Here is a 22165-nt window from a genome sequence, read left to right as displayed (position 1 = left end):
CATCATTTACTGTATAACACATGAATACTCATTAGTATGTAGTTAATAACCACAGTTAAAAATGTGTTGATAAGCACGAACTGTATTTATAAACTACATACTAATGGGTATATAATGAAGAATTAAGTATTTATTAATGCTTATTAATTATTTTTTAAGTTTTTATTAATGCTTAATAGTGTGTACTTATTATAAAGTGTTACCAAAAATACTTTGATAATTTATCGAATCAAAATTAAGGTTATGAAAAACAAACAAACCTTAAAAATAACCCACTGGTGTTCATCATCAACATGTTTCACACTGAGTGAGTTTCTCTTTGTGTTTGGTGACTTTTAGGTCAAAGTCAAAGATTTATTGTTGATTTCTGAGACAAACGGAGGATGTTTCCCTCCGACCCCGAGGTGCAAACAACTAAACAAAACAAGAGCATGAATGAAAATAGATAAAAATGAATGTAATAATATAAAATAAAACATAAAAATCAATGCAATAAAAAATTAAAGTAAATTAAATAAGATAAAATAAAATAAATGAAAAGAAAATTTAAAAACTGAAAAGAAAATGAAAAAATATTAATGAATGAAAATAAATTAAAAGAAAAAGAAACTTTGGCAACAACTTTTTTTTTTCTTCCCATAAAAGCGTGAGGAGACAGATATTGACGACTTCCTGTACAGACCTGATCCTGATCTCCTCCGTCTCAGTGAAGAAGGAAGGAAGCTGATAAAATACTTTTACTTAGTTTCCTCCTCTGAGACGTCTGGTTAAAATAAAACCTGCTCTGATGTTTGTGCAGAAACTGTGAGTTCAGTTATTATGGATGTGAGTAAAATAAAAACCTGGAGTTTAGTGTTTAGACTCTGTTCTGGTCTTTACTTTAGAAACACAAAAGGAAGAATAATTCACAAATGAAAACTGATATTCATCTGTTTTCTTCAGATCTTCGGCCCCGTCCAGCAGATCCTGAAGTTCAAATCCCTGGAGGAGGCAGTGCACAGAGCCAACGACACCAAGTACGGTCTGGCCGCCGCCGTGTTCACCAAGGACATCGACAAGGCGCACTACGTGTCCAACGGGCTGCGAGCCGGCACCGTCTGGTGAGATGCGGAGATTATTATTTGTATTTTATTCATTTTTTACTGTTACAATTTACAGAAGAAAAGTTATAAATAAGATAAAGGATCCAGAGAAATCACACTTTATAGAAATCCTGCAGATGGAGAGTTACGTTGTGTGAATATGATAACAAAAGCTTTTAGACTAACTCTAAAGTTATTATCTATTTTCTTTTTTCTTTTTCTTTTTTACCATTTTCAGGATCAGTTTATGATCCTCAAAGGTTTTAGTTTCTCACTGATGAAACACACTTTTTATGTTTGAGACCCAAAAACAATCAAGAGATGTAAAAAAAACTTAAAATTAACTAATTAATTACACAATTTTCTGTAATAAATCGCGATTAATTTATAAAGTTATTAATTTATAAACTGTGTTCAAGGTTTAAAGAAAGCCATTAAAATAGTCTTTGAATTAAAATATACGTACTTTCTTTGTGTTTATTCTACATTAATTCAATAATTTTACATAAATAAATATTCGTAATAAGCTTCAGTCTTCAGTTGAAAAATGCAATTCATTTATTGATAATTTTTTTTGTATCGCGTTAAATGTTTAAAATGAGATTCAAAGTTAAAGGATCATGACCAGGCTATATCTTGATGTCTTTTACTAAAATACAGCTGATGTTGTTTTTTTAGGACTAATTCCTGCTGAAATCCACGTTTATTATATTATACTGTGTGTGTGTGTGTGTGTGTGTGTGTGTGTGTGTGTGTGTGTGTGTGTGTGTGTGTGTGTGTGTGTGTGTGTGTGTGTGTGTGTGTGTGCGCAGGATCAACTGTTATGACGTGTTCGGGGCTCAGGCTCCGTTTGGAGGATACAAGGCCTCAGGAAACGGCAGAGAGCTCGGAGAGTACGGACTGGACAACTACACAGAAGTCAAAACGGTAACAGACACACACACAGACATGTACAGGTCATTCAGAAAGTTTTCAGATGCTCTTAAGGCTCCTGTGAAAGAAGAACTTAGAGTCGCACTTAGCTTTAAGTAGATCTTTCACTAAGAAGGAAGTGTGTAAGATCGAGCTGACCCACTCTTAAAGAGAAACTATGCAAGTCCGGTCGCTTTTCCTCTGTGTTGCTAACCCTCCTCTCCTCCATGTGCATCTGTTTACCACGAAGCCGGCGAAAAATCAATAAATGGAGCGGTGGATATCGTTATATAACATATATGATGTTACAACGTGGACAGTACAGTATATCTGTTATAAACAAAAGATTGCTGGTTAGGGAGCGCGTTTGTGTCGCGGTGCTGCAGAGACAAGAGCTGGGACACCGGGGCGGCGGCCGAGTAACTACACTAGTCATGTTTCAATCTGCCAGTTTAGATGCGCATCTAGAAGTATCGCATCGGAAAATTATGATGGAAACGCCGTAATTCGAACTAAAATCCCCTGATTCACACAAATTAAAATACACTCGCTAAAGCCGGGTTTCGAAAGGGATGGAAGCGGCCAGGTTTGTGTGTGTTAAGTGTGATGTAGCGCACTTTCACCCCAACTGTTTCCGGTGTTTGCAGTTCACTCACAAGACAACAACATGGCGTGTGCCAGAAGGAAGGCAGAGAGCCTCCGTTCTCGCTCGTAACAAGTCACAAGTCATGTGGTTAACTATCATAATTACTCTGGAGCTTTTTAATTAGGGTAAAAATGTAGCATAGCCACAGGAGAAATCCTGTTTAGTTCTTGTTTAAAGATGAACTGTGTGAAAATGACTCCCATCTAGTCTATCTTAGCACTCCTTTTTAGCTGTGCCCTTCTTCAGAGCGCTCTTAGGTCCTTAAAAACGATCTTATTGTTTTTTCTCTGTTGTCAGGTGACCACCAAGGTGCCACAGAAGAACTCGTAGACGTGTGCAGCTGTGGAGGAGAAGTCACACTGTTTAGCTGACTTTAAAGATTCACATCTGGACTAAATAAAAAAAAAGTGTAGAAACCAACCTCTTACAGTAAAAATGCTTCACCTGATTTAATGTCCTAATCATAAAACTATACAGTCAGAGTTTCTGTTTGTATTTTGTGGGCGCTGAGATTTCTTATTTTTCAGAATAAAAGCATCTGACGCACTCTGCTCTCTCTCTGTGTTATTTACAGGCTAAATGTGGCCAAAGAGGCTCAGGCTGGTAGAGCTCATACCGTACAGACTTTGTCCCTCATGTGTGTTCCTCTCATCCATAATTGATGGATTAATAAAACAAATATTGCCAGATCGACGGCTCAATAAAGTTCATTTGTTCTGATAACATACAGTATGAGATTAGTTAATTATTAACAATAATCAAACTGTGATATGAAGCTGTAGCAGCTGATAGTAGAGCTCTGTGCTGCAGGTTCAGACCCAATGTAGGTGATTTATCATTTGAAACTAAAGTGGGAGCAACAGACACAGTAATGAAGAAGAGGAAGATTTATTTGCCATTTGGGCATATACCAAACAGTACAGAGGAGTTACAGTACAGGGTTTTCTGGTTATAAGTTAAAACATAGAAAGGAACATAGTCGATAATAAAAAGTATATGATAAAACAGGAGTAAGTAAAAAAAAAAAAAAAAAAAAAACCATAATAGATAAGTTGTAAAGTACTAAAAAAAAACATATTCATTCACTACAGCAGTCACTAGTGACAAGGAAAATGATATGGGGGTTATTGCATGTGTCAGAAAGTATATAACAATGTTTTTGCTTTAATGAATAACTAATGATGGAAATGTTTACTTTGTCAATTTACATGAAACATGTCAGCTTAGTTCATAGTGTTATTCTGTCAAAACTCTCAGTCTGCCCCGGGGCAGCTGTGGCTACAGATGTTGTTTACCACCACCAGTGTGAATGTGGTATGAATGAATAATAGTTTCTGTAAAGCGCTTTGGGTATCGGGAAAAACGCTGTATAAATGTAAGCCATTATTATTATAATTAGTAAATTTATTGAGGAAAAAAAGTTTTCAGTGTTTTCTCTGGCACCTGCTGACAGACAATTACTGGTTTATATGATTATTTTCCTTTTCTTTTCTGTTCTGTTCTTTTCTTTTTCTTTTCATTTCTGTTCTTTTCTTTTCTTTTTCTTTTCATTGAACCATTTGGTAGTAACTCTGACCTTCCAGTCCGGTCCAGCAGGTGTCACCCTCCACTCTTTTTATTTTATTTTATTTTATTTTATTTATTGAAACCATATACTATAAGATTGAAACACAAACACAAACAGTATACAATGAACAGTATAGGTTAGAGAAACAGAAAGTAGCCTAACAGATGAGCCATGGAGAAAATACATTAACTAAAAGGGTCTTTTGATCTGTTGAATTAACAAGTAACTTAGAATATTGCTGCATTTCTTTTTGGAATACAATGAAACAAGGGGTTTTTCTTATTGAATTTACTTTTATGAATAAAGAAGTTTGCAAAAAATAAAAACAAATTTATGAAAAACTCCGGTCCAGCAGATGTCGCCTTGTCCCTTCCGGTCCTCCAGGGGGCGGAAGTAGCAGCAGCGGCGGCAGCAACGTTTACAAGCACCAACGAAGGAGAAGGAGAAGCCTGATCACCAGTGTTGCTGCTTCAGGCGCTAAAAGCTAAAACACACATCACTGAGCTAAACTAGTGTCTCCACAGCTCCAACAGCAGCTTATTGATTATTATATAAAGCCTCGACATGTTAATTTCTCAGTATGTAGCCTGGTTACGTTGCGTAGAGCTCGTTAGGTGAAGTTAACAGCGTTAAAATACGTCAGTTAGTCAGTTAGCTGGTTCGGCTAAGCTAAGCTAAGCTAACGTTAAGCTAAGATAAGAAGAGTCGGTTTATTATCGAAAGGAGATTAAAAAACACACAGAGGAAGGTAAGAGTCGCGATTAATAGTAATAATAAGTAGAAGAATACGAAACTGTGTGAATATGTTTGATAAACAAGAAATAAGCTCTTTAAAATGAGTTCTGTTATGTAGCTTCATGTTTAGCCTGAAGCTACAACTGTGCAGCAGCAACAACAGTGCTTGATTCTTGTATCTCACGTGTTTACGTGTTTAATTACTACATTATTTTGTCAGTTAATTAGATTAAGTGTTTGTTATTTGTTTGTTTGGTCTCTGATCAGTGTATCTTGTTCTCGGCAGCATGGCGCTCAAGTCTGGAGAGGAGCGACTGAAGGAGATGGAGGCGGAGATGGCTCTGTGAGTTATCTACATAATCATATCATAATCATAATAAACACACAGAAACAACAATGTTAGGTTAAGTTTACTGGAACAACCCGAATAGACTCTAGGGCTGCCACACACATCTGTGAAAATAAAGTATGAAATCACAGCAGATACTCATCAGGGGATTTTCAAAATAAAGCAGATCATTTATCAAAGTCTTACTATATCAGGGTTCCCACTTGCCCTGGAAAACTTGGGAAATGGTTGACCAATTTTCCAGTATTGGAAAATGAGAAAAAAAGTCAAATGTCCTGGAAAAGCTTCAGTTGTCCTGGAAAATTGTTTACCACATCAGCTACCAGAGCTCTATTTGCTGTTTTCAGACCTCACTAAGGATTTATTTTCTAACAAAAAAAGTGCCTAGTGAGAAAACTAGAGACTTTGAGTTGATGAGCGTTTCCAGTGTTGGACCCCATGTTTGTGTTGTTCTATGATAAATTCATAGGAATTTCTAAGCATGTTACTGTAAGAGATTATTGCATAACTTAGAGCCATAGACTGCCATAGACGGGACAGAGGATGTATAATAACACGTCTGTCGCTGAAAGTGTCCTGGAAAAGGATTTCAAGAAAAGAGTGGGAACCCTGTATATTTTCATTCTGGATTGACATTATTGACTCGATTGAAGTGGATCGATCCTTTTTATGCTTTTTAATGAGTTCAGTCCAGATGTGATTCAACAGTTGACTTGAATAAGTTTAAAAGAAGAATAGGAAAAACATCTTAAATCTGTTTTTACAAACTAACCAGACCAACATGCATTAATCGTCCTGAATGTCCTTGTCCTGAGTGTCGGCGACTCTAAAACACTAAACTCTTCGGTTATAAACCATCGGTCTGTCTCGTTGTGCCTCAGGTTTGAGCAGGAGGTTCTCGGGGGTCCGGTACCGGCGTCGGGAAGCCCGCCTGCCATCGAGGCCGTCCCTGTGGCTGTGGCCGTCCCAGCGCTCCCAGTAATGAGAGCCATCATCGGCACCAACACCTACAGAACGGTCTGTGATAAACTCCTGGTAATAGCAATGTGCTGTTCACAGAAACAAATGTATGAAGTATAAATTAATTAAAAGTTGAATCTCTTCTCTCTCAGGTCCAGCAGACGTTAGAGGCCCGAGCTGCCACTTACGTCGGTCCTCCACCTCCGGCCTTCGTCGGACCAGGTGAACAGAAACTCTGACACACACTCACTACACACTGACGAGGGTTTGACTCTTAATATAAAACACACACAGCTTCAGTCTTATTAAACACAGACATATAAATAAATTGCTTAACATATGTTAGATATTTACATAGTGTATATATATGTTTTATAATGTAATGTATGTATATGGATATGTAAGCAGACATATTATTAGCAATCATATAAAAATATATAAACTGTGATGAGTTAACCTGAGTGATTGATCATCTTCAGCTGCAGAGTAACTGTCTCACACCTTCTCATCTGTGTCCCCCCCCTCAGTTCCTCCCATACGTCCTCCCCCTCCCCCCATGATGAGACCGGCCTTCGTCCCCCACATCCTGCAGAGACCAGGTGAAGTTCCCAGTTCCACCGCCGGGTTTACTGCTTTTATTCTTCACAAATCACAAAATCGAAAATCGAATGACTGACGTGTCCTAAACACAGGTGGAGATATGTGTCGTTTCAGTGGGTTAATAACAGACCCCTCTTAATAACTTTCTTTCTTTATTCAAATATATGACAAACAAAACATCCAAAAATATATAATAAGCAAAAAAACTAAATAACAGTGGTCATCTAACCACAAACAACATAATATATTTGAAAGGAGTGAGAAGAAGTATGAATTTATTTAATCCCACCCTGCCTTTTCTTTTTTTAAGCTTCCTGGTTACTATATCATTATGTTATGGGTTTTTACTATATAATAACTAATTATGTATTAAAGGGATAGTTCAACATTTTGGCAAATTGGCCCATTCCCTTAATCCCTATGGTCATAGCAGTAGTGACCTGCACATTCACCACGCTATGAGATAATAAAATAGATCATCTAAACAGCTCGCGGCTCTGCTCGGCCATTCTAAAATAGCTTGCACCGACAATTAAAGGTAACAAACCTACTGCTATGACTATAGGGATTATGGCAATGGGCCAATTTGCCAAAATGTTGAACTATCCCTTGAATTATAGTTCTAATTTAGGCATAAATTCATGTATATACTTATTATACTTATTATATTTAACATACACATAAATGCCGACTGTATACCTGCCACACACATTTGTGCCATTAGAGACAACAAAAACACAGAATTACCAAAGTAAGAGAAAACTGAGAAACAATAAATAATAAGTAAAAACACAATAAACAAACAACAAAAGAAAACATTGTGTATTCAGTGTAACTTAGAGTTCCCAACCAGATGTGTCGGTCTGGGTTGAATATTCTGGCTTTTAAGAAGTTTACAAACACTTCAGTTGTCTAGTTAGAGTCGGATTAAAGCCATAATTAGTTTTTTTTCAACTGTCATGTAAACAAACCGACTGTATCTACGTCGTATATCTGTGTTTTTACTTCCTGTCTCTCTCCGTGTGTTCAGGTGGTCAGCGGGTGCCAATGATGCGTGGACCTCCCATCGCGCCTCCTCTGCCCCGTCCTCCTCCTCCTCCTCCCATGATGCTGCCTCCGTCGCTGCAGGGCCCGGGGCCTCAGGGCCCGGCGCACTCGCACTCGCACTCGCACCCACACTCACACTCGCATTCGCACTCGCAGCCCATGCAGCACATGGCGGCAGCGCCTCAGGTCCGACGGGAGGCCTTCATCACCTCATCGGTCTGTAGTCACCACTGTTTGTTTGTTTGTTTGTTTGTTTGTTTGGTAACACTTTACTTGAATAGGTATTCATAAGATTGACATAACACTGTCATAACCATGACTTAAAGGGATAGTAGCATTTTTTAAAAGTGGGGTATGATCTACAAATAGCCCCTAAGTACTTTAATTGCAGTAGAAGTCTCTCTGCACTCCTCCCGTTGAGCTAACCAACTGCTGATCGGCGGGCGCTAACCCTGGGCGGAGGGATACGTGAGTTGGTTAGGTCCAAATAAAAACTGCGTTTTTCCTGCACTTTGAAGGGCTGGAAAAAATTATATTATAGTGAACAATGGAACTGTGTTTTTTTTTTCAGGTGAAACCTCTTTTAGGCCGTGAAAATAGGCCGTTTCTTTGGGTCTGTTCACAACAATGTATGTTGTAAATCTCTGGGCAGGACTATTATGGGCTGGCGTTGCTAACGGGAGGAGTGCAGAGAGTCTTCTACTGCAATTAAAGTACTTAGGGGCTATTTGTAGATCATACAACCCCACTTTTAAAAAATGCTACTATCCCTTTAACACCTGTCATAAACAATAATGAATACTTATGACAGCTGTCGTTAAGTGTCATTCGGTAAGTTATGTCACTTTTGATGCAAAGTTGACATTATTTGAGATGTCCTTGTTATGAGAACTTGACATCATTTTTTAAGTTTGGCAATTAGGTCTGCTATGACAGTTTAAATTGTCTTTATGTCAAGTTGTCAGAACAAAAACATCTCAAATAATGTCAACTTTGCATTAAAAGTGACATAACTTACCGAATGACACTTAACGACAGCTGTCATAAGTATTCATTGATGTTTATGACAGCTGTTATGTCACTCTTATGAAAACCTATTCAAGTAAAGTGTTACCATCTGTTTTATTCACTTGTTTATTATCAACACTTGAAGAAGAAAAGAGCGGTGACAGTGAACTGAACTCCTCCGTGTGTGTCGGTGTTTCCTCCCTCAGGTCGGAGACATGGTGTCGATGGTGTCGGCTCCGCCCACCAGGCAGGGACCGCCGCCGCCGCCCGTCAAACCCTCGCAGTCCATCATCCAGGCGGCGCCGACCGTCTACTCGGCTCCGCCCACGCCGGCCGGACACCGACGGATCGACATCAGAGCGCAGCGACAGGCGCGGATGGTATGTTTTTTTATTTAATGCACATTTAAACACATATTACAAGACAGTTACACAGACAGTTAGACGTGTACAAAGCCGTATGGGACAAGGGGCGCTTACAAAACAAACACACACACGAGCTAGGACAAATCTAATCAGAGATTGGAGAGTGGAGTCACGAGAAGGAGTGTTGAGCAGATATATTGGAAATAAAACAAAAATAAAGATGGGAATAAGAACGAGGGGAAAGAAAAGGGGGGGGGGGGGGGGTTTCGAGGAATCGGCTCTGGACAAATTGTATGAATCAGGGTTCTTACGGATCCTTAAAAAGTCTTAAAAGGCATTGAATTCATTAATCTAAAAACAAGGCCTTAATTGGCATTAAAATGTCTTAAATACATTTTTCAAAAGACTTAAAAATGTTAACACGTGGTAAGTGGTATTTTATGGTTGTAATTAGTCTCAAATCTCAAAATAATTGGTAACATTCTGACATAGAGAAGTTAGTGGCGGCCGTCAACGCTAAATTTCTCACCGCCACCAGCTCCCGAGTCAGTGTTTTTTGTTTTTTTTCCGGACTTTTTATGCATTTATTTAGAAACGACAGCTGGAAAGAGACACAATCCAATGTTCATGTAGCAGTCACTTTACCTTGGATCACATAGGAAAGTGGGTAAAATTGTCCCTAACCCTATGTAATTGATGTGGGGTTTTTCTTTTTTTTTCTGCATTTGTGTTTATTATGAAGTCAGTCTTAAATTTAATTTCAAGTGGCTTTAAAAAATTCTTAAATTTAACTTTGCTTAAGCTGTAGGAACCCAGATGAATGGTGACCAGGTTTTATTGTATTGGGTGATATTGTCTTCTTTCATGGTGAATGTGAGTTTTTCCAAATTTGAATGTTCAGTTAACAGATTCTACCAATGTTGTATTGAAAGTTTTGTTTTGTTCGTCGTTGTGTCGTTGTTGTGTGTGTCTGACGTGTGGTTGTGTTATGTGGTTGATCTCAGGAGGAGCTGGCGGCCCGCGTGGCGGAGCAGCAGGCAGCGGTGATGGCGGCCGGTCTCCTGGACAAGAGGGAGAGAGAGAGCGAGGACAGCGGCGCCGTCATCGGGCCCAGCATGCCGGAGCCCGAGCCCCCCCACCCTGAGGTGATGACTCAATACTTTTTATATCTTAAAACTAGGGCTGTCAAACGATTAATTTTTCTAATCGCGATTAATCGCATTTTTTCCATAGTTAACTCGCGATTAATCTCTATTAAAAATATTATATATGGCGCTTTGGACTTTCAACACTCCAAAGTGTTATAATCTCTAGACAAACAACTTTTAGACCAGACCTAGTAGGCCTAGTACCTAATCATAACACATGATGCATGAAACTCACACAGAATTGAAACGAATTGCATCCAGTGGAAATTGCCCGTTACTTTGCTACACCTCTGCCTGGCCACTTGCATTTGTTTACAACAAAGCCGTCAAAAAATCAATGGATGGAGCTGTGGATATATGTTAGACTGTGTATATTTGTGTAGCAACCAACTTGAAGGTGCCTTACCGCCACCTACTGGACTGGAGGTCCCACACTCCAGTCCTCCAGTCCAGCAGACAGAGGAAAAAATGGGCCGCGATTAACCGCGATTAAAAAATTTAATCGCGTTAATTTTTTTAATTAATCGCATCGCGATTAACGCGTTAACTCTGACAGCCCTACTTAAAACACATCTTTTATGAATGAAATGTGAAATTGCAGCAGCTATTTATCACTCAGACACACCAGGGGATGGGAATTTTTCAAAATAAAGGCGCGCAGCTTACAAATTTTAAAATGTATCAATGTCTAACATCTGGAGAAAATTATTCAGTTTCAATCCATTCTCACACTTTTGACCTTAATTTTATCCAACAATCGAACAACTCCAAAACGCTCTGGTGGACAAGTTGTGACCTGCACATTCACCACGCTATGAGATGATAATGTAACGTTACCGGACAGAGTTGTTTTAGAGGCAAATTCATGTAAAACCACTGATGCGCGTTCCCGGCAGGAGCAGTTTTTCAGCAAGCAGTCTCTGCATTTACCTCTAAAACAACTCTGTCTGGTAACGTTCTGTTATTATCTCATAGCGTGGTGAATGTGCAGGTCACAACTTGTCCACCAGAGCAGTGTGGAGTTGTTGGATTGTGTATTTGATGAGTTTGATGAGGGAAACCAAGAAATCCCATTAGCCTCCGTAGCGTAGCTCTGAGCAGCTCGTGGCTCTGCTCTGCCGTTCTAAAAACAGCTTGCACCGACAATTAAAGGTAACGAACCTACTGCTAAAACTATAGGGATTATGGCAATGGGCCAAATTGCCAAAATGTTGAACTACCCCTTTTTAAGAGGCAGAAACCTTGAGGAGAAACAGACTCAGGTGTGATTTTGATCATATTTTTTTTGTAAATGATTCAAACCTTGTGGACACATGAACTGAACCAGTGGAAACAGATGGAGAAAAGTCCCGTTGACACACAACAGCAGCAACACGACACAAAACTGACGACTTCCACCTCAAATGACTGAATCACAGACGTGCAAAGATGAAAAATATTTGCAAGAGCATGTAGAAACCAAGAGATTATAGTGATTTTTTTTTTTATTTGTGTGTGTTTGTGTTTCAGCCGGTGGAAAGTGCGACTGAGGACAAAAAGAAGTCGAGGGTGGAGAAGGTGAAGAAGTGTATCCGCACTGCAGCCGGGACGAGCTGGGAGGATCCCAGTCTGTTGGAGTGGGAGTCAGGTACAAACACGTTTCATCATGACAGGAAATAATATTGATTGGATGTTTTGTTTTTATGATGCGATTTAGGCATCAGTGATCGATATGAGACGACATCATCGGCTGATTCGTATCAAATCACAAAAAAGCTAAAATATAATTTGACATTTTTATTTCTGAGCTCAACCAGATGTTTAAATAAAAGAAACAAACTTATTTTATTAATGAAAAACATTCTCCACATTCTGATTGATTGATTTATTGATTGATTCCTCTTCCTTGCAGACGACTTCCGTATTTTCTGTGGTGACCTTGGTAACGAGGTGAACGACGACATCCTGGCCCGAGCCTTCAGCAGATACCCGTCGTTCCTCAAAGCCAAGGTCGGTGGTTGTGTTGTTGTTCTCATAGTTATGAATCCAGGGCTGATCTGAGACTTTTATCTGATCAATGAGAGACTTATCGATCATCATTCAGCTCATCAGCGAAAATAAATTCAGCTAGAAATCGGCTAATAGTGTTTTTTTAAAAGCCGATATCAGAACGATGCAGTAGTTTTGGAGCGACAGTGGAGGGTGGACAGACATCAGCTACTATCGGAGCTGATTACCAGTCAATAAACTGTCGATCAATCAGCCAAACCGATCAATTGATTAACCTGACCTCTGCATACTAACACTAACACCCAGAATCAGAAATGTTTTTATTGCCAAGAGCAGTAAAGGTCAATTTACAGCACAAGGAACTTGGTCATGGTTTTCTAATTTTAATAAGATAAGATAAAATAAAATAGATTAAAATATTCTAGTGTAAAAATAAAATATGCATAAACTACAGCTCTGGAAAAAATAAAGAGACCACTCCAACATGTTCTTAATAAATCAGCCTTTTCTCTACATGTATGGCCATCAATTCCAGTGTCTATTGAACTCCAACACAAGCACCTCACTCTACTTAGCTCATCACCTGAACCAAATCATATTTAATGAGGAGGAAAGATTATAAATAAATTTAAAAAAACACTGCTGTGATAAAAAAAAAAATTGGGATTATTCCACCATTGTTGATTTCTAAACTCTTCCTAAGTTTAAAAAGTAGTGTTGTGTTGTTTTAAAATGAATATGAACTTGTTTTCCTTGCATTATACAAGGTTTGAAAGCACCAGAATTTTTTTGTTATTTTGATCTGTTGCCATTTTCTGCAAATAAATGCTCTAAATGACAAAATTATTATTTCCAATTTAGGAGAAATTTTGTCAGTAGGTTATAGAATGAAACAAAAGTGTTCATTTTACTCAAACACACACCTATGAATATAAAAACCAGAGGAACTGATCATTTTTGAAGTGGTCTCTTAATTTTTTCCAGAGCTGTATATACAATTTAGGATTTATATAAAAATAATAAAATACAATAGATAAAGGTAAAGATAGATATATAGAGAACATAGAGAAAGTTATTGTGCAAATAAAAAAACCCTGTGAATAAAAAGGAAAACATTGATCAGTGATGATATTCATTGATTATTGTGTTTATTGTGTCCAGGTGGTGAGAGACAAACGTACGGGGAAGACTAAAGGCTACGGCTTCGTCAGCTTCAAAGATCCAAACGACTACGTCCGAGCGATGAGAGAGATGAACGGTCGGTTTCTGCTCACACACACACTCACAACATCTGGATGAAAACATCTGCAGCCTCTCAATTAACCCTCTCTCTCTTGTGTGTGTAGGGAAGTACGTGGGCAGTCGGCCGATCAAACTGAGGAAGAGCATGTGGAAGGATCGAAACATGGAGGTCGTTCGCAAGAAGCAGAAGGAGAAGAAGAAGCTCGGCCTCAGATAATGTTCACGACCGTGTGTGTTTGAGTGCGTGTGTGTGTGTGCGTCACGTTTTAATTTGTCCCGAGCTTCTCTAGATCATAACTCTGTTCAACCTTTCTTAAATAAAACAATTTATAAGTTGTTCCGATAGACTTCTTTTGTGCTGGTGCTTTATTTTTTTCTTTATATTTTGTTTCTGGTTTCTGTAGCACTTTGAGATTATTTAAAGAAAAGCGCTTTACAAATTAAATTTTTAATTATCATATTTGATATTTTTACCTCTGAGCTCAACCAGACATTTAAAATAAAACCAATCTTTTTTTTTTTTAAGTAAAAAGTTATTGAGCTTTACAATTAAAGACAACTGAAAAAAAAAAACATTAAATTCTTATTTGTTAACATTTAAATATGAATTTATTGGGAACCTTAATCTTACTAAATATATTTATATCTTAAAAACACATCTTTTATGAATGAAATGTGAAATTGCTGCAGATTTTATCACTCAGACAAGCCAGGAGAATTTCAAAATAAAGGCGCACAGCTTAGAAATTTTAAAATGCATATTTTACATACATACATACATATATTTTAGATCAATATTATTGACTTTTTGATCATTGAATCAATGTATCATGACACTTAATTCAGGGATGCAAACAGCGCGCCGAAAAGCGAAACTCGCTTTTTTCATGACCAATTAGGCGACTTGTGTGAATCATTCAGATCCGAAGAGATTTTGTTTTGAGGGGGGGGGGGGGGGTCTCAGCGTCTCAGCTGGGGTCAGTAAAATGTTTTTCTAACAGGCTGACAGTGACAATCACGTGAAACTGAGGCGAACTCATTCATGGTTTCTGATCATACTGATAACTGCCGACCTCCAATGTTGACGCGCGACGTGCGCGCTCGTTACCCAAAGCGGCGCGTATCCGCGTGCAGTCGGTACGTACATTACTCCCACGGAGCTCTGCCCCGTTTCAGAGGTGAAGGAGAGACGTCGCCTCCGCGATGTAGAATGTGTTCAATTAAAGTGAAACTAACACATTATATAGGCTATGTCCATTACACACTTTTAGGCCTTAAAATGTCTTATTTGTTGAATTATTGTGTTCAAGTCTTAAATAATTTTAGACAGGTCTTGAATTTTCTTATGCCCACCATGGGCGAGCATTTCACTCGCATTTGCCCCTAAAAAAAAAAGACGTGTGAACCGGGAAAATCACAAAAAAGAAAGAGCACAACCTGCGATTGGTCCAAAACTACAAATCCCACAATTCTCTGGCCTCAACAATAACAGTAGTTAGTGTAAGTAAGGGAGAGTGGAGCTGTAGGTGAAAAGAGGAAACAACGCACGTCTGGTCCTGTTCTATGTTGTTCGTTCACACCGTCACCGTTTATTCGTTACGTCCGCGGTGTAAAAGGCCGTGACGCAAAGACGCAATTAGGCGCGAGACGCGATTAGGCGCGAGACGCGGTATACGCGACTTTTTTTTTTGCGACGCAATACACGCGATTCTTTTATGGCGACGGGACCCTCGCGTCTTCGTCTATTTCATCGTGTTTGGTGGGAAGACCCACAGGGGCTTCCCACACAAACACGAGGAACGCTTTTTTTTCGCGCGAGCTTTTACGCGCAACCAAACGCGAGATACGCGAGAAATGCGATTTATCGCTCGTTTTCACTCGTTTCAAAAAAAAATTCACGAGCCCGCCAACAACTTTTTTTTTTTTTCCAAAGGAGGTTCAACTGGACTTAGTTATTTGTCTAGGAAGACGTTTCACCTTCATCCATGAGGCTTCATCAGTTCATGTAGCATCTGACCAGGCTGGGACTGGTCCAACTATCTGGTGTGGAGACTCAGTATAAGTCCAGTTGCTTTCGATTTAACCTCCTTTGAAATACTATGACCTGGACAAATGAGAATATGCACAGGCCTACAACAACATTTCTGCTCTCACCAACCATGGTTGAGGTCACAACGCTGCTGTAGCTGCTCTGGAAGTCCGAGTCACTGAGGCCAAACGCCGCCGTCGCTTCTGATCCATGACGGCGAGTTCCGGGCTGATGAGCTACAGAGACTTTAGAGTCTAAAGGAGCAGCGCGTCGCTGTGTCGGACTGTTTGTTTGGATTTAATGAAGAAGCTGCACAGAGTCAGGTGAGCAGAAGCTGCCCCCCCCCCCCCCCTCTCACCGTGGAGCCGCTGCTGTCTCACAGCCACTACCGACCCCTAGAATAAAACACTGGTAGCCGTGGACGGTCGCTGCAGCCGCCACCAGGTCACTGACCGGCCGGTGCCTCAGCGCGGTGATCAGCAGGACGCTATAGCCTACCCAGTACCGGCCAGCTCAGTACAGAGGGGGGGGGACGATAACGTGACGCACAGTATACTGTTATGAGACACATTATGCATCCCAACTGTCTTTTTTTTTTAGAGGATTTTTTTTTTACCAAGAATGCGCCCAAAAAAATCATGATCCAGGGGCCAAAATTCGAAACAAATATATATTTTTTAAATCATAGGCTAATTCGCATTATTCTCCTGATGTCGGTTTAATGTAAACAGATTGCGCTGATATGCGTCATGTGACAGCGGGGCAGAGCTGCAGCTGCTGTGCTGTGATGGACCTGATCAGACTGGTGGTGGTCCACAGTCAATCAGTCCCAGATCCTCCACCGTCAGCAGATCCCCCGAAAGCCCCCGCAAATAATACATCGACAAGAAGTTAAGTGGCAAATTGCACCTTTTCGTCGGTTTATTATTTGCGGATTATTTTTTTATAGCCTATATAACGTCACTGCAACATGCGGCTCTCAGTGCTTGTCGGTGTTGTGTCTATAAATTGTGAAATAACTTTTCCTCGATAGAAATATGAGACTTGGTCGATAGGTTTCATTCATCCATGTTTTGGCAGACAATACAAATAACCAATGATAATGAGATTTCCACCGCGCCGAACCAATCACGTGGCTGGAATAGAGCCAGTCAACAGTAACATGTGCATTTGTTTGGGTTGCTGCAGATGTGTACATCAGCTGACACCGCCGGTAAAAGAGAGAGAGAGAGATAATGAGTGTTGTCTCGAAAAAAAACAGTGAAGGAGAACTTGGACAAGTGACTGAAAAGACGCGTGGTGCGTAATGGGGACACCAGGCAGCTGGAGCGGACCGTGGTCACGGTGCGGCCGCTCTGCTGCTCACCTCTGTGTGTGCGATAACTCATTCATGGTTGTCTCTGATTACACTGGTAACATCCTTCCTATTCACCTCCAATGTAGACGCGACGTGCGCGCTCGTTACCCAAAGTGGCGCGTATCCGCGTGCATTCGGTGCGACGGCGCCGCCGTTTTCCCCCCCGTGCATGTCCGTTGCTGTGTCAGGCAGGTGTCTCCCACGGAGCTCTACCCCGTTTCAGAGGTGAAGGAGAGACGTCGCCTCCGCGATGTAGAATGTGTTCAATTAAAGTGAAACTAACACATTATATAGACCTATATGTCCATTACACACTGAATGGGATGTTAAATCCCATGTCTTTATTTCTTCTTGTTGGAGCTATTTATTTATTTGTAGTATTTAGTGCTGTTTAGTTTATTATTTTGTTTAGTGAGTATTTAGTTTTGGTTATTCTCAGTCAATTTGCTTGATTCCATTATGATTAGATTTCTATTAGTATTCTAGTTTATTATTTGTTTACTTTAGGTGTTTCTTGTTTATTATTTGTGTTTTGTTTCATTTGGGCACGGTAGGGGGGCACCTGAAGTTATATAGGTAGGCTGTCGGTAAGGGACCAGCATGCACCTGGGTGGGCAAATGGTTTTTTACCGGAGCGGGAGAGGCACAGGAATTTTCTTTGTTCTTTGTTTGCTCGCTGTTTGGTTAAATAAACCACGCTTTTTGTTGAAACCGGACATTTGTTTGGACATCATGTTTTTCCCATCCGCGTACACCACAACCCATGGTGCAACAGTGGCCCTTTGATTAGTATAATTTGAAGTTTGATTTGATACTTTTATTTGTTTGACAATCGGCTGCTACATAAGTAAAAAACCTGCCCTTGGACTCAAAGGAAATAAGCTTCAACACTGGACTTGTTGCATTGTGCGCATTATGGACGAATGGAAAGCAGAGATTGTTTAATCACCTTTTGGACTCAGCCACGGCGCGCATGCTGCTTCTGGCCCAGATCGACAAGACGTTCAACCTTCTCAAAGAAACTGGTATGTGATATAACTGTAAAAAGCTGTAATGGAAAACGGCCAAACGAGTGGAGTTTGACACAGTATCTCACAATACATGGAGTTCAATGAGTGCATGGTTGAATCGCTACATGTCTACTTTTACGCACGGCCACGGCGCATTCATTCATTCATAAAAAGCCGGCCGCCGTGTGTGTTTGTTTGATGAAGAGGATCTGTTGGTCAATAAGCATCGTGTGTTTGCAACTTGCTCTTATGTGCGTTTGTGGACTGTCATTGGTGTAATAAAAAAGGAAAGAAAGCAATTCAAAGAAACGGAAAAATGTCTGATGTTGCTGCAACGGAGGCTGAAGAGCCGTCATCAAAAGTTGCTGCAACGGAGGCTGAAGAGCCGTCATCAAAAAGAGTTGTTAAAATGTCTTCTAAAGGAATGGAATACAATGTGACAAGGTATCAGGAAAAAAGGAGTGCAAAATGCAAACAAGCTAAAAGATGCATGGAAAATATAAGTGCGTTGATGGCATCAATACAAAACGTTGATTCAGTAAAGAATGAGCTTGCTGTGTTCATGCGATGTTACCAAGACGCAAATGAAACCCATACATCTTTTATGAGTCTACCTTTGCCCAAAGATGAAGTTGAAAGGCAAAGTAAATACTTCTTGGAAAAAATGACAATGTTTTGTGATTTCACTGACAACGTAAAAGGCTGGCTCTCTGATGCGGGTCATCCATATGTTGAAACAAATAAAGACGATCCTGATTATCAATGTGTTGCTGATGAAATACATCCTGAAGATAGTGCCTCCAATGTTGCAAGTGTAAAAGCAAGTTCTCTAAGATCACACTCCCGGCTTTCACGGAGTTCATCAACATCATCTGCACGCATCAAAGCTGAGGCCGATAAGGCAGCGCTTGTGGAGCGCATCGCTGCGCAAAAAAGGAAACATCAAATAGAAGCGCAACAGGAAAAATTGAGGAGAGAAAAGGAACAACTTGAGCTTGAAACGGAACTGTCAGCAACAAAGGCAAAGCTTCAAGTCTTGGAAATCCGTTCACAGTGTGGCTCAAAACATTCAAACGGCATGAACTCTTATTTTGAAAGGAACAAATCTCATGGTGCGAGTGAATTAAATCCTCATGCCAACACCTTTGTGCCTGATAAAATGAATAAAAAAGATCATACTCTTGGTTTGTTTGCTCCTGAACTCCAACCACCAGTTGTTAAGCCTAAACAAAAACAGATGAAACAAATGGATGAAATGACATTAAAGGTTGAAGCTCCAGTTCATGTGATGCAAACTGTAAATGGAACTCAAATGGGACATGCTCACCATCAAACTGCTCTGACTGACAATTATCAAAATGACATTGTGAACATCATGCAAAGACAAAATGACATTGCTGCCTTGCTTGTCCAACAAAATCTGTGCTCTAACCTCCCATCTAGGAATATCCCTGTTTTTGATGGAGACCCACTCCAATACAGGTCTTTCATCAGAGCTTTTGAAAAAGGAGTGGAGGAGAAAACAGACAGTTGGAGTGACTGTTTGCACTTTCTTGAACAGTACACCAGGGGGCAGCCAAAAGACCTGGTGCACAGTTGTCAGCACTTGCCTTCAGAGCAGGGATACCACCGAGCCAAGAGTCTTCTTGCGGAGCACTTTGGAAATGAACACAAAATTGCAGCTGCATACATGGAAAGAATACTTACCTGGACACCTGTAAAAAGTGAGGACATTAAAGGGTTGCAATCATTCTCTTTGTTTCTACGTGGATGTTCAAACTTAACAGAGCAACTGATGAACATGAAAGAGCTGGACTTACCATCTAACATGAGGAGCATCATTTTGAAACTTCCTTACAAGTTAAGGGAAAGATGGAGAAATGTTGCTTGTGATCTGCAAGAACGAAGAGGTAACAGAGCAATGTTCGCTGATCTTGTTGGTTTTATTGAAAGACAAGTCAAAATTGCTTCAGATCCAGTTTTTGGCAACATTCAAGACCCACAGCTCACCAACTCCAAAGCTTCCACTGTTAGTCACTTCAAACAAAGGAAAAAGGGAAGCAGCTTTGCTACTAACGTCACTACAGTAAAGGATGGAGTCATAACTCAACATACAGGAAACAAGACCAAGTCCTTCACTCTCAACTGCCTGTTCTGTTCACAAGTTAATCATTCAATGGACCAATGCTCACAGTTCAAGATGAAAGTACACAGGGACAAGATTAATTTCATTAAAGAAAAAGGAATCTGTTTTGGTTGCCTGAAAAAAGGCCACACTAGCAAATACTGCAGGAGTCGTTTGGATTGCAACGTGTGTCACCAAAAGCACCCAAGTGTCCTTCATATAGAGCGTCAGGATAAAGCCACACCCTCTGATCAACAGTCTGTGAGCTCTTCAAATGTTTCACCTGCAGTGTTTCAGACCTGTGGCCATATTGGGGCCGGTCATGAAGATGCCTCCATTTTTTCTATTGTTGCAGTCAAAGTCAAGAGTCAGAGGAGCAACAAAACTGTGCAGACATATGCTTTCTTGGATCCTGGGAGCTCAGGAACATTTTGTACGGAGAACTTGGCAAGAAAATTGAATGTGAGAGGGAAAAGGACAAGTATTCTGTTAAGAACAATGGGTCAAAAGAAGATAGTAAATGCTCATGTGTTGTCAGGTCTGGAAGTGTCTGGTCTGAATATGAATGACTTTATTGAGTTACCTGATGTTTTAACACAAAAGGACATGCCTGTCTCATCACTCAATATTCCACGACAAGAGGACGTTGATCAGTGGTCGTATCTCAAGGATGTTCAACTTCATGACATTGAGGAAGGTGTTGATCTGCTCATTGGAACTGATGCACCAAAAGTGATGGAGCCTTGGGAGCTCATAAACAGCCAGGATGAAGGACCTTATGCTGTCAGAACCAGGGTCGGTTGGGTCATTAATGGTCCACTTCGTGGTGGGAGCAACAAGAATAAAAGTGACTGCTCTGCTGTAACATCCAACCGGATCTCTGTTGAACATCTTCAAGAAATGCTGGTTAAACAGTTTAACCATGATTTTAATGAGAGGTCATCAGATGAACAGATTGAAATGTCCAGAGAGGATGTCAAGTTTATGAATGTTATGAATAACACCACAAAGTTAATTGGAAGCCATTACTGCATTGACTTACCCTTCAGGCAGGAAAACCCTCTCTTGCCAAATAATCGTCATGTTGCAGAACAGCGCCTCCAGAGCCTGAAAAGAAAGTTTGCCAAGAATGGTCAATTTAAAGGAGAGTACATCACATTTTTAAACAACATGGTGGCTCAAGGATATGCTGAAGTAGTGCCTTCTGATCAACTTAAACAGAGTGATGGAAATGTATGGTATATCCCTCATCACGGGGTTTATCATCCCAGAAAAGGCAAGCTACGAGTTGTTTTTGACTGTGGAGCAGCATACAAAGGGACGTCACTGAACTGTCAGCTTTTACAGGGCCCTGACTTGACCAACTCTCTAGTTGGAGTCCTTGTTCGATTTAGACAAGAGCCAGTTGCAGTAATGGCCGACATCCAAGCAATGTATCACCAAGTTCATGTTTCTGAAAAGCACATCAACTTTCTCCGCTTTCTCTGGTGGCCTGGGGGAGACGTTTCACAGGCTCCAGTGGAACATCGTATGAAAGTTCATTTGTTTGGAGCTGTGTCGTCACCTAGTTGTGCAAATTACGCATTGAGGAGAACAGCAGATGACAATGCCGAACATTTCCCTCATGAAGTGGTCAATACAGTGAAGTGTAATTTTTATGTCGATGATTGCTTGAAATCAGTGGCTTCAGAGGAGGAGGCAGTGCAAGTGGTCAAGGATGTGACTGCGCTTTGTCACAAAGGAGGATTTAATCTTTCCAAATGGATCAGCAACAGCCGAACAGTGCTGCTGTCAATTGCTGAAGACTGCAGAGCAAAGGAAGTGATGGAGCTGGATTTGGATGTGGACCAGCTTCCGATGGAGCGAGCATTGGGGCTACAGTGGTGCATTGAAACTGACAAATTCAAGTTTAGAACCTCAGTGCAAGAACAGCCGCAGACAAGAAGAGGCATTTTGTCAGTGGTCAGCTCACTTTATGACCCCTTAGGTTTTTT

General features: G+C 40.3%; 2 protein-coding genes across 3 annotated transcripts in view; both read left to right on the top strand.

The window, feature by feature from the left end:
• Window positions 1-22165, top strand: part of LOC310999494 (aldehyde dehydrogenase, mitochondrial-like) — a 166320-nt gene that overhangs the window by 16446 nt on the left and 127709 nt on the right. Inside the window, exons 11-13 of one of the 2 annotated variants that reach the window (XR_014596051.1) lie at window positions 943-1100; window positions 1895-2009; window positions 2938-3037. Coding sequence is in view for 1 of the 2 variants with exons in the window: in XM_083989941.1 (XP_083846067.1) it covers window positions 943-1100; window positions 1895-2009; window positions 2938-2970 (306 nt within the window). In the remaining variant the exon portion in view is untranslated. Of the gene's footprint in view, window positions 1-942; window positions 1101-1894; window positions 2010-2937; window positions 3187-22165 lie in introns of those variants that run through there. The other variant, XM_083989941.1, reaches the window with a different exon arrangement.
• On the top strand, window positions 4645-13976 carry rbm42 (RNA binding motif protein 42). The gene is made up of 12 exons (XM_083989943.1): window positions 4645-4955; window positions 5229-5285; window positions 6173-6308; window positions 6404-6473; window positions 6779-6850; window positions 7882-8114; window positions 9113-9286; window positions 10276-10416; window positions 11929-12046; window positions 12311-12408; window positions 13570-13666; window positions 13755-13976. Exons 2-12 carry the CDS (start codon window positions 5230-5232, stop codon window positions 13865-13867), a joined length of 1308 nt encoding a protein of 435 aa, XP_083846069.1. The 5' UTR covers window positions 4645-4955; window position 5229; the 3' UTR covers window positions 13868-13976.

The sequence above is a fragment of the Trachurus trachurus genome (genome assembly GCF_905171665.1).
Source record: "Trachurus trachurus genome assembly, chromosome: 16".
NCBI lineage: Eukaryota > Metazoa > Chordata > Actinopteri > Carangiformes > Carangidae > Trachurus > Trachurus trachurus.
Note: the sequence above shows the minus strand (reverse complement) of the source record. Positions and strands in the feature narration are given on the sequence as shown.